General features: G+C 41.2%; 1 protein-coding gene across 1 annotated transcript in view; it reads left to right on the top strand.

Annotated features, from left to right (window-relative positions):
• slc25a23b (solute carrier family 25 member 23b) overlaps window positions 1-14,294 on the top strand; it is a 15,994-nt gene extending 1,700 nt beyond the window's left edge. The window contains exons 2-10 of the mRNA XM_076032446.1: window positions 5,104-5,227; window positions 5,322-5,409; window positions 6,312-6,423; window positions 6,743-6,901; window positions 9,110-9,262; window positions 9,512-9,625; window positions 11,263-11,430; window positions 13,300-13,450; window positions 13,749-14,294. Coding sequence (XP_075888561.1) covers window positions 5,104-5,227; window positions 5,322-5,409; window positions 6,312-6,423; window positions 6,743-6,901; window positions 9,110-9,262; window positions 9,512-9,625; window positions 11,263-11,430; window positions 13,300-13,450; window positions 13,749-13,930 — 1,251 coding nt within the window. The 3' untranslated portion in view covers window positions 13,931-14,294. The remainder of the gene's footprint in view (window positions 1-5,103; window positions 5,228-5,321; window positions 5,410-6,311; window positions 6,424-6,742; window positions 6,902-9,109; window positions 9,263-9,511; window positions 9,626-11,262; window positions 11,431-13,299; window positions 13,451-13,748) is intronic.
• Window positions 14,295-14,647: the final 353 nt, after the last annotated feature.

Here is a 14,647-nt window from a genome sequence, read left to right as displayed (position 1 = left end):
ATTGTTGAAGTGACTTTTTAAACGTTGAACATTAACAATTGAGAAACAGCTTTTTCTAGTACTAAGAGTTACTGCTGTTTGGAAGTAATTCAGAGGCGTGTCTTCAAAATATCGTCATCAACGGCAGAAAATATGAGATCGCAGGGAAACTGAAACATTAATAAGGTTTCTTGATATAAGTTTCAAGTTCGGCTGGGCCGGATTGAAAAGCTTCACGGGCCGCATATGGGCCCCCGGGCCGTAGTTTGCCCGTACGTTTCTGCCTTATGGGCGGTTGACGTGTTGAAGTCAGCCAAGTGTGTGTGTGAGGCCCTCGAATCAGATCAGACAGCCATGGCAACGGTGAGGTTGAAACAGAAACTGAAGTTGAAATCCACAGCACATTGTGAAACTCTGCTGGCCATATTGGTGTAATCATTATTCGAGGATTAGCAATCACGTCCCGCCAATTAGACTTTAAAATGAAATGCGGAGCGTTTCGGGAGCACCTTTGTTTGCGTAAACACGGGTCAATATCAGAGCAGACAAGAGAGATAGCAGAAAAATGCTGCTTTGTTTGAAGTGTCTCCTTCTAATATTCTCCAACCAGCTCCTATCTCATTGTCAGTCTCTTCTCAGTCGGCGGAGTCGGAGACCTTTGCAAAATGTCAAAACACCTTTTAATAAAGCGCGAGTCTAAACGAAAGCCCGTGGAGCATAGAAAAAAAAAAAACTCCACTTCCTTTCATTGTTCTTGGTTTTCAGCAGGCTCGTCCAACTGCTGTTGTTTATTTTCTATCCGGTCTGTTCCTGTTAGCTCCTGCAGGCGATCGGAAAAGAATCAAAGCCCCGAGGGACAGCTGAGCCTTGCCTCCAATATCCAATGTTGAGCTCCACTGTTTGCTGGCCTTAATTCTTCACTGACATTCTCACATAAAAGAAGAATAAAACCGATTTCCTGTATCCAGAAGCAAAGAGCAGTTTGAGTGAATGATTAATTCAACAGGGAATATTGTAAATTTACAACCAAAATGCACCGTGGCCTGAGCCTTACATGCATGCCAGTGTTATTGTGCGTAACCCTTATACAGCAGTTTTTTGTTGGTTTTTTTCTAAAAAAATAGCTCAATCCCGATTACTGTCTTGAAATATTTGCCATGGAAATTTGTGTGTGTGTATCAGTGTGTGTGTGTGTGTGTGTGTGTGTGTTTCAAAAGGTTTCGCTGCTCAGACCAAACAAGAAAACTAAATTCTGGTAGTACTTGCACTCTTGTACTCTGGATGTGTTGCAAGGGACGTCATCTTGCTGAAACATTCAGCTCTGAGCCAGACACACACACACACACACACACACACACACACACACAACAGTGCACATACAGCATGTGGGTGATAATGTTGACTGTACTAAAATAAAGTGCCCTTGGACACTGGTTCCTAGCACAATACAGCACATCACAAAATCCGGAGGTGTCCAAAAACTTTTTTCCACCTCGGTATAAACCTGCACCCTCAAACCGGCTATCTAATAAATCTTTAATTGGAGCGAGCGGGTTTATCTTTCCATCTAAAAATACAACGTGCACTATAAGAGAGCCTGGTGGAGTCTCCCGGGCTTAAGTGTCATTTTAATGTCATTAATCAGACTTGCCGTAGTCGTCATTCATTTATCTGCCCTGGTTATTGCACAGTATAAAGACGAACTGACCCAGTTTGCAGAGGAATCGAACCCTTTTGTGGATGAATATTTCAACAGCCTGTCTGTAAAACTAACCTGCTGCGCTGTTAACCTTGACTGTCTGCTGATTTGACAGTCTGCCTGGCTCTCTTTACTGTGTTCTACTTAATTCTGTCTTTTGTTCTATAACAGCAGTTGAGTTTTAGAAGCGTTCAAGGATTTTTTTTTTTAATCTTTTCCCAGTTTTGAGTTTCCTTGGTTAAAAGTATTACAATATAAAACTGTAATAACCATTATTATGATATAAAAACATTCACAATAGGAAAAAGGTCAATATCAATATATATTACTCAAACACTGCCACACATTTACATGCCCAATCTTTTTTTTTTTTTTAACTTGAAGCTATAGAGCTACAAATTAGGGCAAACTTAACTGTTGACCAAAAAATATAATCTAGTATTACCACAAATAAGTCATTTATCCGTAATACATTGGACTTTTATCAGTATTTTAATTCTAATTTCATTGCGTCAAATTTTTATGACACCTGCCATTCACCAGTTTGCAAGGAAATCATGTTTTATCTAGTCGTAAACTGTTTTATAATTCTAATCATTAGAGACGCTACCAGTCAATAAACCATTCATTCAACTATTACTATCAATAATTCTGAAAAATGCATCTTTTTAAGCCTGCCTGCACACAACCAGTCCATCCTATTGTATCCTTTCCTTTGCAATGTGGTGATGACGTCCTCAGTTTTATTTTCACATTTAAAATTCATATTATCATTCAGAACCTAACATAGTCCATGTCAAGGCTTTCTCTTGGCCTCTCACCAGAGTGCTCTAAAATTCTTCGAAGTTCAGTTTCAGAATCAGGATCAAGAAAGGCTGTAAATCTGCCTTCATCACCTCTTCATCTGAAAACCATCTTGAAGACCGTAACAAAGAGCTAATTGCTCGTGGACCCTCTGAGAAAAAAACAAAACGGTTAAGTGTTCTCAATCCCAAAGTCTAAAAGGTCCAAATAGACTTAACAAGTCCAAATTAGTGACAGCTACTTAACAAGAAGAATTTTGCTGACCTCTTCAGTTCAAAGGTTTCTTGCTGCCGTGCTGAGTTCCCAGCAGGACCTCTTGTGTTCACATGATTGGGTCCCTCAAAGACCTTTTGAAAAATGTATTATGAATGTATATGCTTTAGCACATAGTATGTAAATTCCATCTAACACTTCATGTCTACTATTAGGAAGGCACATTTTTTAAACGTTGATGTAGTGCTGGGTGTTAATGCTGTAGTGAGCCCTGCTAGATAAATGTACCGAAAAAGAGTTTGATCACAAGTTGAAGAAAACGCTTTCACTTGATTGCATATAACAGTACAGTCACGAAGCCCATTGATAAAATGGCTTCACCATTTGATAAAGTTCATTTGAGATTTGTTGTCATCAAGGAATTATGTCTCTAGCTTATTTAAATTGCTCTTGGAAATGCCTTTTACATTTTTTACTTTTGTTAAATCAAACTCATGATGCGATTTGACTGGAGTCCAAGGCTGCCACCTTCATATCAGATCACTGCATACTGAGTGTGCAGTTCACACTCTTATTTCAAAAGTTAAAGCACCATATTTATCTGATAGAGCATTTTGGTCCCGCCTTTTTGGAATGACACCCTCCATGAACAGAATTAGAAGAACTTATACTAATTCTTCTTATGACTACACCCAGACCAACTGAGTCTGTCAGTTACAGACTAGCAACTTTATTATATATTCAGACAACATAAGAGTGTGAGAACCGCTCGTGTGTGAGTACTGTCAAGATGGATGCGTCGATGGATGGTCTACCAAGGCCTGTTCATTTATTTGCAGACGTGGAGAAGCGCTGGAGGCAGATGCAGGCAGTGTGCTTCTCGAGCCACTCATAGTTCTCTTCATCCATTCGACGTCAGAAAAACATTACATCTACATCTGACGAGGAGATTCGTCACTGTTAAGGAAAATGCCACTTTTTTCAGGGAGGCTGACAGGACCTTTGTTGCTGTTTCCATTGTAGTCCTGGTTAATACGACAAATGATGCAATGATATCTCCAATGAAGATCAATTAAGTTCTTGGCATAAAATGTATGTGCTTTTGTAGTTAGAAACAGTCATTTACTAGTAATAATGCCTGATTAAAGGCCACGGTAACCCAAAACATGGATTACCGTCAACGAGTTTCTTGATTCGACCCGGACGTCACCGCTCAATGCAAAAGCTTTTAGATTAATTGAGTCATCGTAAAACGATGATAAGCTTTGTTACCCATTAGGTGCCAATTAATCTCACATATTGTTTAAACAGAGACAGTCACTCCCAAGACAATGTCACTCCAACATTGTGGTCTGTTGTTTTTTTTCTTTCTTCTTTTTTTTAGATTTAAAAGGTTTGGACACAACCTATGAATTTAATGTCTTTACTTTCACTCTCATGACATTGAAGTTTCCCACTGAAGGCATCAAAACTGCGTATGAACACACATGGAATTGTGTATGAAACAATAAAAGTGTAAAATAAACTCAAAACAGACTCCTTTCATTAAAAAAAACGTATTTAGAGCTATTAAACGTGTTTTTCTTTGCTGCATAATTATATATATCTTGCTCTTGTATTTGATGTCTTCAGTATCTATCTGCAGTGTTGAAAGTTCAAAAGATTTAAAAAAAAAAAAAAAAATGCATGAGAAAGTGTGTCCAAACCTTTGACAGGTAGTGCGTATCAGATTGCAAGAGAAGAAAACACTTTCACTGGAGTGCGCATTACAGTACAGTCATGACTGATGACATTAAAGAAGTCGTGTTTTTTCGCGATTATGAAAAGAAAATGGCAACTCAATTTGAGTAAATATGTACTAGACTTTGTCGTCATTACTTTATCATTGGTGAAAGCCCATTGTGACTGAGAACTGTGTGAAGGGGGAGGGGCGGGACAAGTGCCATAGTACATAGTACTGGTGTCGCAACCCAGCTTGTACTGCAGTGCGTGTGTGTTTCCGCCCCTGTGTGCACAGGAACTAGTCTTGTATCCTTTGTCTCTCTTTCTCTCTCTGTCCTTTTTCAAGAGAGGAGAGATAATGTGTGCAGCCAGGTAAGATCTGGTTTCCTTCTTGACTCTCACAGGGAGCACAGCGCCTTACATTCTGTCCTCTCCTCCGCTCACCCGTGTACCTGTCGCACTCTCTCTGTGCACACCCACCTCCCCCCCCCCCCCCCCACCACCACCCCCCACAGAAGACTGTCCCCCTCGCCGTGCCATCCGCATCACTAAATATCTCACCTTGTCGTACCAAAAAAAAGAACCAGAATGTGCGTTTGCCATCCCTACCTGCTCCATCCGTCTTGAAGCCCTCCTCCCCCGCTCCCAGACCTGACTGACGCTGCAACTTCGAACCCCGCCCCCAGATCGTCCTCGAGAGCGACGTCAACCACGACGGTCTGCTGGACTTCCAGGAGTTCTCCCAGTACTTGCAGGCTCACGAGAAGAGGCTGTGGCTCATGTTCCACAGCGTGGACCGCAACAATGACGGTGCGTCCGCGGCGGAACGCCGGCGTACGGTGTGTCCACTGCCGCCTGGATGAGATCTGAACAGCTGCGTGTCTTTGTCTCGGTGTTGGCTCAGGTCGGATTGATGTGGGGGAGATCCAGCACTTGCTGCACAAGCTCGGAGTGGAGGTCACCACAGAGCAGGCCTCCAGAGTACTGCAGAGGTGCGGTGTGTGTGTGTGTGTGTGTGTGTGTTGTGTAAAGTGTCTTTGTGTCCTACTAAAAAACAAGTGTAATAGAAATTAAAATCAGGGCTGTCGAAGTTAACATGTTAATAAAGCGTTAATTACGCGTTTTTTTCACGCGCGATTAACGTCTAGTTCACGCCGGATGCGGAAGCGATTGTTTCGGTGTCTATTTTGTGCACGAGCCGCGAGCAATTGCGTCAAGCTTGACAGGAAGTCACTCAAAGAAACACGTGAAAATTGAAGTATAATAAAATATCATATCACACACACACAGAGTTTATGCATGTAATCTTTTTGGAATGTTCTAATGAAAAATAAAAATAGAATATTTACAGTCACAGGGTAAAAAATTTGAAATCAATTTGCGATTAGTCGCGAGTTAACTCAGGACACTCATGCGATTAATCGTTATTAAAAAATGTAACCAACTGACAGCCCTAAATTAAATGTATGATTATTATTGTTTATCATGAAAGTCTGACAACAAAATTATTTTCCTTAATTAGACCTTGAGGAGATTCATCATATGCTTGATAGTTCCCTGTCTGGGATTTGACCTGGAGGTCAAGCAGCATAGATACACAACTGGAGATGAGGCTACTGCTAAGCATGACTCACTAGCTTGGTTTAAGGCGCCACTTAGTGTAACATAGTTTGACATATACTGTATATTACAATGGAACGCAGAGGTCAGTTCTCTTACCCTTTTATATTACTACTAAGACAGCAACCAAATTGAGTTGTCAGATATGTTTTCCTCTGCAATGTTAGCATGTATGAGACGGCAGTGTTTGTGTGTGTGTGTGTGTTGTTATTGTGTGCGCTATCTTGATTGAAATTACTTTATGAGATTATTCGTGCCACCCTCTCACCACCAGCATGGACAAGGACGGCACCATGACTGTGAACTGGACGGAGTGGCGGGATCACTTCCTGTTCAACCGTTTTCGGAACATGGAGGAGATCGTCCACTACTGGAAACATTCCCACGTGAGTCTGCTGCGCCGGTGATAAAGTCTCATGAGTGTCGGCAGTGGCATCGCGCGACTACGTACGAGTCTCAGCTCCTGTGAGAAGGACAAGGGTGAAGAAGTAGAACTAGAAGTTAGATTGACAGAGAGAAACAGCTCACCTAGCGTTACAAAATCAATCAGGGCGTACAGACAGTATAATTAACATTGTAGAAGTATAGTCTGTACTCAAGTATAGAAGTATGAACTATGAAATTGAACGTTGGATATGGTTGGTGCTGACACAATACCTAAAGCAAAAATACATAATAATCTTTAATAATCTTTTTTTTGATTAGATGTTTGACATCGGGGAACACCTGACGGTGCCAGATGAGTTCTCGGAGAAGGAGCGGCGGTCCGGCCTGGTTTGGAGGCAGTTGGTCGCCGGCGCGATGGCAGGAGCCGTGTCCCGGACAGGAACCGCCCCTCTGGACCGCCTGAAGGTCTTCCTGCAGGTGGGCAACTGTACCAGTCACACCGACGTGCAGGGAACAGGGGGAATACTTCTCACAGGAATGTTGACTGGTTTGTGTTTATTTCAGACGGTGTAGTTCATATATTTGAAAGTGTTACAGGGAGGTGTTGTAGGCGGGACCCAAAAGCAGACATCACACGGCAGAGGCGCAATGTTTATTTTCAAACTTTGAGCCTAAATCCAGAATCTTGAGAAAAACCAAAGGTTTTTCGCAAAAGTACACAACATGAACCAAAATGCAAGACTAACTGCGTTTATACTACAGTTTTTCACTAATTAAAAACGATATTTCTCAAGATTTGCAGGTGTTTCCACTGAATGGTGTGAAGCGCGTAAGCCGTGACTCTCGTCAAATGTCGCAGTGTGTTTGCGTTTCTTTGCTTGTCAAGAGTGGTTGTTTTTTTTTCTCTTTGATTACTTGTAAAAATGTTCCATCTCTTCGTCCATCCAAACATAACACGCCACTTTCACTTGAAGTGAACTGGTCATGTGACCACGTACGTCATGTCCGGTGACGTTCAAGTGCAAAAAATTTTTTTTTTATATATATATATATCGATATGTTTATGAAAAACCACCTCTCGAAAGTATAAAAATGTTTTAGCGATATTTGAGAGGTTTTTCGAAGTTAAGGTGTTTTTTATTGCGATATTTAGGTTTTGCGCAATTCTAGGGGTAATGGAAACGCAACTACTTACTCAGACAGTTAGAGATGATGACCTGACATAGACAGAGAGAGACAAGGACTATTTATGTAACGACCACAAATGATGATGATGAATAATGATACGTTGTATTCATCATCGGCTGTCTCAACACTCAAGGACACTTTACAAAGATACAACAAATGCAATATTGCAAGATTTGAAGAGAGTCGATGTTACTGATGTCCGATGGGAGTGAGTTCCAGAGTTGGGAATGAGAGCGGCGGAAAGGTCTGCTCCTCATTAGTGCTGAGACGGGAGGAGGGTACAGAGAGGTGTATTGTGACCTGAGTCGACACAGCATCACAATACAAAGACTGCAATACAGCAGCGCCTTGTCTGATGGTCAAACAGCCTTTATTCCCGGCAAAAAAAAGGCGTCTTTTTTTAAGTCCAGTGCCGATAGTCACTCAAACGTAGTCACAGAAAGGAAAAGCACAAAAGCGCATGGTGGGTTGTTCGAGTGGGGGCGGCCGAAAACACAGTATGCAGTGGACTCTGTGTGTGTGTTTTAAAGCCGAAAATGTCAAGCAGCCATTACGTAAGAGAGCGAGAGAGAGAGAGAGAAACAACCAGAGGCTTTAATCAGCAGCACTTAGAAACCATTTCCACAACTTTTTGTTCCTCTGCACCTTACAAGGGGCGGGGTTGGTTATTCCACTTTACAATCTAAAAGAAAGTAATTCGTGAGCAGTGTTGGCGAGTAACCTATTACTAAGTAATCCACTACTGTAATTGAACTACTTTCTGAGTAATGTAACGGGATTACTGTGGCAAAACTGGTAATTATATCATAATTACTATATCAAGTAACAACTCTGTTACTTTTCCAAAATATTTTGCAAGATAAAAATGTCTGATTATCCACAAAATGTCTGAAATTTAGAAAAACAACCAAAAACGACCATGTCGCTGATTTGATGACGCAGCCGTGCATGCAACGTCGCTGATATTCGTCGACGCACCAAAACAAACGTAGTGCCGGCAAAATTAAAAAAACAGCGATTGTGTTTGCCAGCTGGAAATACAAAAATTATTTTGAGTTCATTTCATCTCAATCAAAGAATATTGTGGTTCGTTGCACGCAGGAAACAAGACGTTCTCAACTTCGAAAATATCCATATAAATTTTTGAAAGCCATGTTTACAAGTAAGTCAGCAGTGCTCTGCCCAGTAGAGATCTTTCAACTACTGTGCTTCCAATTATTTTAACAACATGGGCTGTGCAAAATGCGCCAGTGCTGTACATGAGTTTGCTCTGTGAAATGTGTAGTTTGTCTCCAGAGAGCAAGCATTTATTCATGTTAAGAGGACAGAGGCAATATTTGGATTTGCAAAATTTTCATTTTCACGAAGTTCATTTCAAAGCACTGAGCAGCTGTTACTTTATCTTTTTGAAGCGTAATCAGTAGTTGGATTACTTTTATGGAGTGGTCCCAACAGCGCTGTGCGTTAGTAATGCGGCAGTTCCTAACCCGGTTCCAGGTGCACGGCTCCTCATCCCGGGCCATCAACCTGTGGTCGGGACTGCGGGGGATGGTGCAGGAGGGAGGGGTCTCCTCACTGTGGAGGGGGAACGGCATCAACGTGCTCAAGATCGCCCCCGAATCTGCCATCAAGTTTATGGCCTATGAACAGGTGAGCGTGTTTGTTCTTTCTAGGCTACTTGGAAGTGCATCTCTGACTCTATTGTCGCAGTATTTTACAACCTTTTTTGAGCCACCTTTTACACTGAAAAAAAAACACCAACCAAAAATTTTTTAAAATGACACTTTTTAGCCTAATAATGACAATATGGAATATATAAAACACTGGTCTGTCATTTCAACACCTCATTTTTTTCAACCTGCCCCTCCTCCTCCTCTCCGTCCCCTCATCTGACCCCAGATCAAGTGGCTGATTCGAGGCAGTAAAGAGGGAGGCAGCTTGAGGGTCCAGGAGAGGTTCATTGCTGGCTCTCTGGCGGGAGCCACCGCTCAGACCATCATCTACCCCATGGAGGTCAGTAGCACACGTGTCGTGCTGTCCAGTGGCTGCCAGAGGTCAGGTGGAGGTCAGCGGGGTTTACCCTCGAAGCGCGAGCTGCCCCGTCTGCCCAATGTGGGTGTGTTTGGAGGGGCGAGAGTAAATCATGCAGTACTAACAATAAAAAACAGCATAAGAGCGTATGAGTAAATGATAAGTGTAATCACAAATTGCTCATTTTTTATGTTTATGAACAAGAAACAATATGGAATACTGTCAATAAACAGAAAAGCTGACCAGGCTTACAATAAATGCTGATGAATTCAGTGTGTTTTTATTGTTATCTAATATGAATAATGATTCATAATAATAATTATTTTTATTTTATTTAGTATATATTAAATATAAAGATTGCCCTTTCAATTTAAGCCATTTTCACATTCATTTTGGTGACAGCACAGACCAAAACTGCCATGACGGACTGAATGAGATTATTACAGAACAGCACACTTTATTGGTGAAATTACATATTTATATATATATCACATGTCTTTATGAAGGCATGTCAACATGTAAAATGTCAAACAAAAAAAAAAGGCCTTTTTAACACCATACGTGCTTTTCCTCTCTGCTCAAGTTCGAATAGGAGACGAGAAAATATTTTGGGCTTAGCCGGGTCAAATCTCTCCCTCGGCATCATCAAAGAGGGAGTTGCCATGGCTACGTAGAACATTCTTCAGCCAAACATCCCTGTCCATGTCCATCTACGGTTGTTCTATATTCCTACCAGCGGGCGCTGGCGACCCGCACACATTGGGATGGGGAGAGAGTCATCAGTAGTCGTTGTGTGCGGTCTGTAGCAGGCTGGCTTCAAGGTTTTTGGAGGTAGCCAAGAGCTTTGGCAGGCTGCGGTACTGTAGAGGGAAGCTGCTGCAGCCTGTTGGGAGTCTTGCTAAATCTGCGTGGCCTCGTTGGTTCATCACACTCAGCTTGTTTTCTTTCTTAATTCCTCAGAATTTTGCCCTCTGTCTAAAGCCGGAGGTCTTCCTTATCTAACCCTAACTGGTTTAGAGCCAAATGGCCCTGCCAGAGCAGAGTGCAGGGCACGTCACGGAGGCTGGCAGCTGCATCTTTGACTTTAGGCCAGCTGCAGTACAAAGACTCGCGGGGGCTAATTTAACCTCTCAAACTTAGAAGAATTGAAAATTTAGAATTTTTTATTTGCATATATACACACATCACACATCTCTTTTGTGATAGAGAGAAAGACACAAGAAATGTGCAGGTGAGGTTGGAAACGCCAAAAGGTTGACACCAGGGGTGGGAAAACTTTGACGGATTTGACGGAGAGGCCGGAGCAGCAGCAGATGGATGGTGACCCACCTCATTGGGTAAAAATATATCATGGGATGGGGCATGTAGAAAACATGTGCTTTAATGTCAATTGAAAATGAACAAAGGCAGAAGCCCTGTGGTATTTAGGTTTTTATTGAAATGACTCTTCTCTCTTGATTTTCTTCAAGTTAACGGGCTGCATACCCCCCCCACCCCCAAGCCATAGTTTGCCCATGCCTGTCTTATAAAATGACCTCACCTTGATCGAACAGTCATTCAAATTCAAATCAGACTCATCGCCCGCTTCAACTCTGCTCATGTTCCTCGGCGCTCTGCAGGTGCTGAAAACCCGTCTGACGCTGAGGAAGACAGGACAATACTCAGGTATGGCCGACTGCGCCAGACAGATCCTGAAGATGGAGGGAGTGCGGGCCTTCTACCGGGGCTACCTGCCCAACACTCTGGGCATCATTCCGTACGCCGGCATCGACCTGGCCGTGTATGAGGTGCGTTCAAGGCTCGAGATTAAAAAGGTTTTATTTGTTACTTGTCACGTTAACATGGTAGTGAAATGTTGGTGTGGCAGAACCCGACGTGACTGTGAATTATGAGGAAGAAAGAAAGTGAAAGAAAATATTTGAAAAGTGACAAGTTCGATATAAGCTTTACAAAAATACAAAGTATTTTAAAAAGTACAGATAAGGGTCAAGTGTTATGCAATATAACATAATATAATATAATATGATATAATATAATATAATATAATATAATATAATCAGTTGCAAAAAGTGGAATGCAAAACAGTAATACAATAGTACAATAGTAATAATAAGTCATATTAGATTATATTATTACAATCGTATTAGTAAAATAATAATAATAGTATAAGTAAAAATAATAATGCTGCAATAGTGCATTATAATATAACAATATAATAACATAATAAACAATATAATATACTTTGTTACATGATTTATGAAATATAATATAACATAACATAATGTAATATAATATAATATAATATAATAACTGAATGAATCTACATCGAAGGGGAAAAGTTTTTGGGGCTCCCTGTGTATTTGTGGTATGTTGCACTCTTGTTGAGTCAATCCATTTTCCCTCCGTTGTCCTTGAATCTGTTCCATCATCGCTTCTGCGGCTCTCTTGCTGGAGGTGAAAGAGCTTATCCCAGCTGTCTTCAGGCGAAGGCGGGGTTACACCCTGAACCAGTTGCACCCTCAAGACTCCAAGTGCAATTTATTTTGGTCCTGTGATCAGCCACAACCCACATGCTCTCCCTCTGCAAGTGCGCTCTTACACCAAGGTCAAAATTGTACCTTTCAGCGAGATAAATACCGCTCACACATTCAGAATCATTTTTTTTCTTGTCAATTTTTCTCTCTTGTCAGCAATTAACAAGCAATAATCATTAAAAAATATACATATATATATATATTATATTCCTGCAAACTTTTCATGACAATATTATATCTCTGTAAAATTTTAGCGGTGTCCAAAAGCTTTTTCCCAAAAAGTGTCTATTATGTCATTACATACATCACAGACTCCCATCACTACTTTGTCTTCATCAAGGATAGCACATCAGAATGTATCGACAGTATAATCCTAAAAAGTAGTGATGTCCGTTATTGACTTTTTTTTACCGATATCTGATATCCCGATATTGTCCAACTCCTAATTTCCGATACCGACATCAATTGATATCAACCGATACCGATATATGCCGTCATGGAATTAACACATTATGCCTAATTTGTTAGCTGCCAGCCACCACTGAAACCACTCTGCTGAAACAACTTGGATGACATCATCAAGTGTAGTATAGTGTAGTATAGATGAGTAAAGTATTGTTCTTTACTATTTTGGTAATACCAGGAAATTTGAGGAATTCATTCTTTGGCATGACTACTAAATTCGGGAGAATTTAGTTTCTTAAAAAGTCAGATTTTTATATTTTTTCCCGATACCAATATTTTCCGATATTAATTTTCAATGCCTTTATCGGCCGATAATATCGGATTTCCCTAATAAAAAGGAAGCGTAACAGTTTTTATATGATATATCGAAATTATAAGAACACATTGCATGAAATTACTGACTGTAAATGATAACAGTTGTCTTTTAACCTTTCAAATGTTAAACTGGTTTTGGATCCGGATCGTCCACCGTTTCGCACGTGTGAATAACCTGAACGAAACCACTTTATCTCATTCATGTCAAAAGAGCCCTAGCAGAACGTCATTTGGGTTAAAATATAAAAGCAAATATTTCCCTGAGGAGAAGAGAGAGATAAGAAGAGAGACTTTCTCAACTAACTAACATTCCTTCTCTCTTTCTTCCTACCTGTTTTGAAGACTTTAAAGAATGCCTGGCTCCAGAGGTACTGCGTCAATTCTGCAGACCCGGGAGTTTTGGTTCTGCTGGGATGCGGCACTATCTCCAGCACTTGCGGACAGCTGGCGTCCTATCCTTTAGCTCTTATCCGGACGCGTATGCAGGCACAAGGTGGGGTACGCTTTTGAATATCGTTCGCCTAATTGCATAGTTGCCGAAGTCGTATTTGAACGTTTTCGGAAAACAAGAAAAAACACTTTTTTTTTTTAGCAAGCACATTGGTAAAGTTAGGCAGATATCACAATTTGGCCAAAAAATGGCTTAGGCAATTATGCGATTAGGCTAACAACATATTATCTTCCTAACAGCGTTAGCAGGATTTTGCTTTTAAAGAGAGAGAGAGAGAGAGAGAGAGAGAAAGCTTGAACGACTCTCACCACTCTTCCTCTTTCTCTTCTTCTTCTTTCAGCCATTACTGAGGGTAAACCCAAGTTGACCATGCTCGGACAATTCAAATACATCATATCTCACGAAGGCGTACCCGGCCTTTATCGCGGCATCACCCCGAATTTCCTCAAGGTCATCCCAGCCGTCAGCATCTCCTACGTGGTGTACGAACACATGAAGAAAATCCTCGGGGTCGGCTACTAGGCCCGCTGAAGAAGAAGAAGGTGTGCAGACAAATCAAAGGAAGTGACTTCATCCATCCCGTGATAGAAGAGGAAGGAGAGTTGGACCTCAAAACAGACGACACGGGATGAAGTAAAGAACAAAAATGAGGACTTTGTTAAAGATAACGGAAAAGCACTGTGGTACACTTCCTGTTGCCGGGCAGGTTGGATGCGAAGGAAGAATTAAATAGCTGAGGCTGCAAACAGGAACTGCAGGAAACGCGCATCCAGCCTAATCTTATCTAATCGAACAAACAGCAAGGGCATAGTGGACAACAGAACAGTTCTGTTGTCACTTAGTCCTCCATGCCATCTGATTATATATAGCATTGTTGTTCTGAAATTCCCTTGGAGAACAGTGTGATGGCCCAGAGTTTCACTGGAATGCAGGTTTTCAGATCCCCTCCTTCATGCAGGCTTTCATCTTAAGATCACCGGCTTACTTGTAAACAACAAGCCGTGCATACCCCTTCCTCTGTGAACGCTCACAAAAGTAGATATTGGAAAAAGAATCACAGGTTTTATTTCATGGCCTTTATTCCAGTTTTGACAGGGTTGTAAAACATGCGGTCCAAGTAAGAAAACACAGACACATTTTCACAGTTTTCTTTTGCTGAGGTGAAACGTTGCGATAATAGTATAGAGAACTATTCTTGTTGTCCAAAGTATATGTTTTTCTTTGGTTAAATTTGTTATT

The sequence above is a fragment of the Nelusetta ayraudi genome, unplaced genomic scaffold (assembly GCF_046127955.1).
Source record: "Nelusetta ayraudi isolate G7.1 ecotype Tasmania unplaced genomic scaffold, CSIRO-AGI_Nayr_v1 ptg000034l, whole genome shotgun sequence".
NCBI classification, from domain to species: Eukaryota; Metazoa; Chordata; class Actinopteri; order Tetraodontiformes; family Monacanthidae; genus Nelusetta; species Nelusetta ayraudi.
Note: the sequence above shows the minus strand (reverse complement) of the source record. Positions and strands in the feature narration are given on the sequence as shown.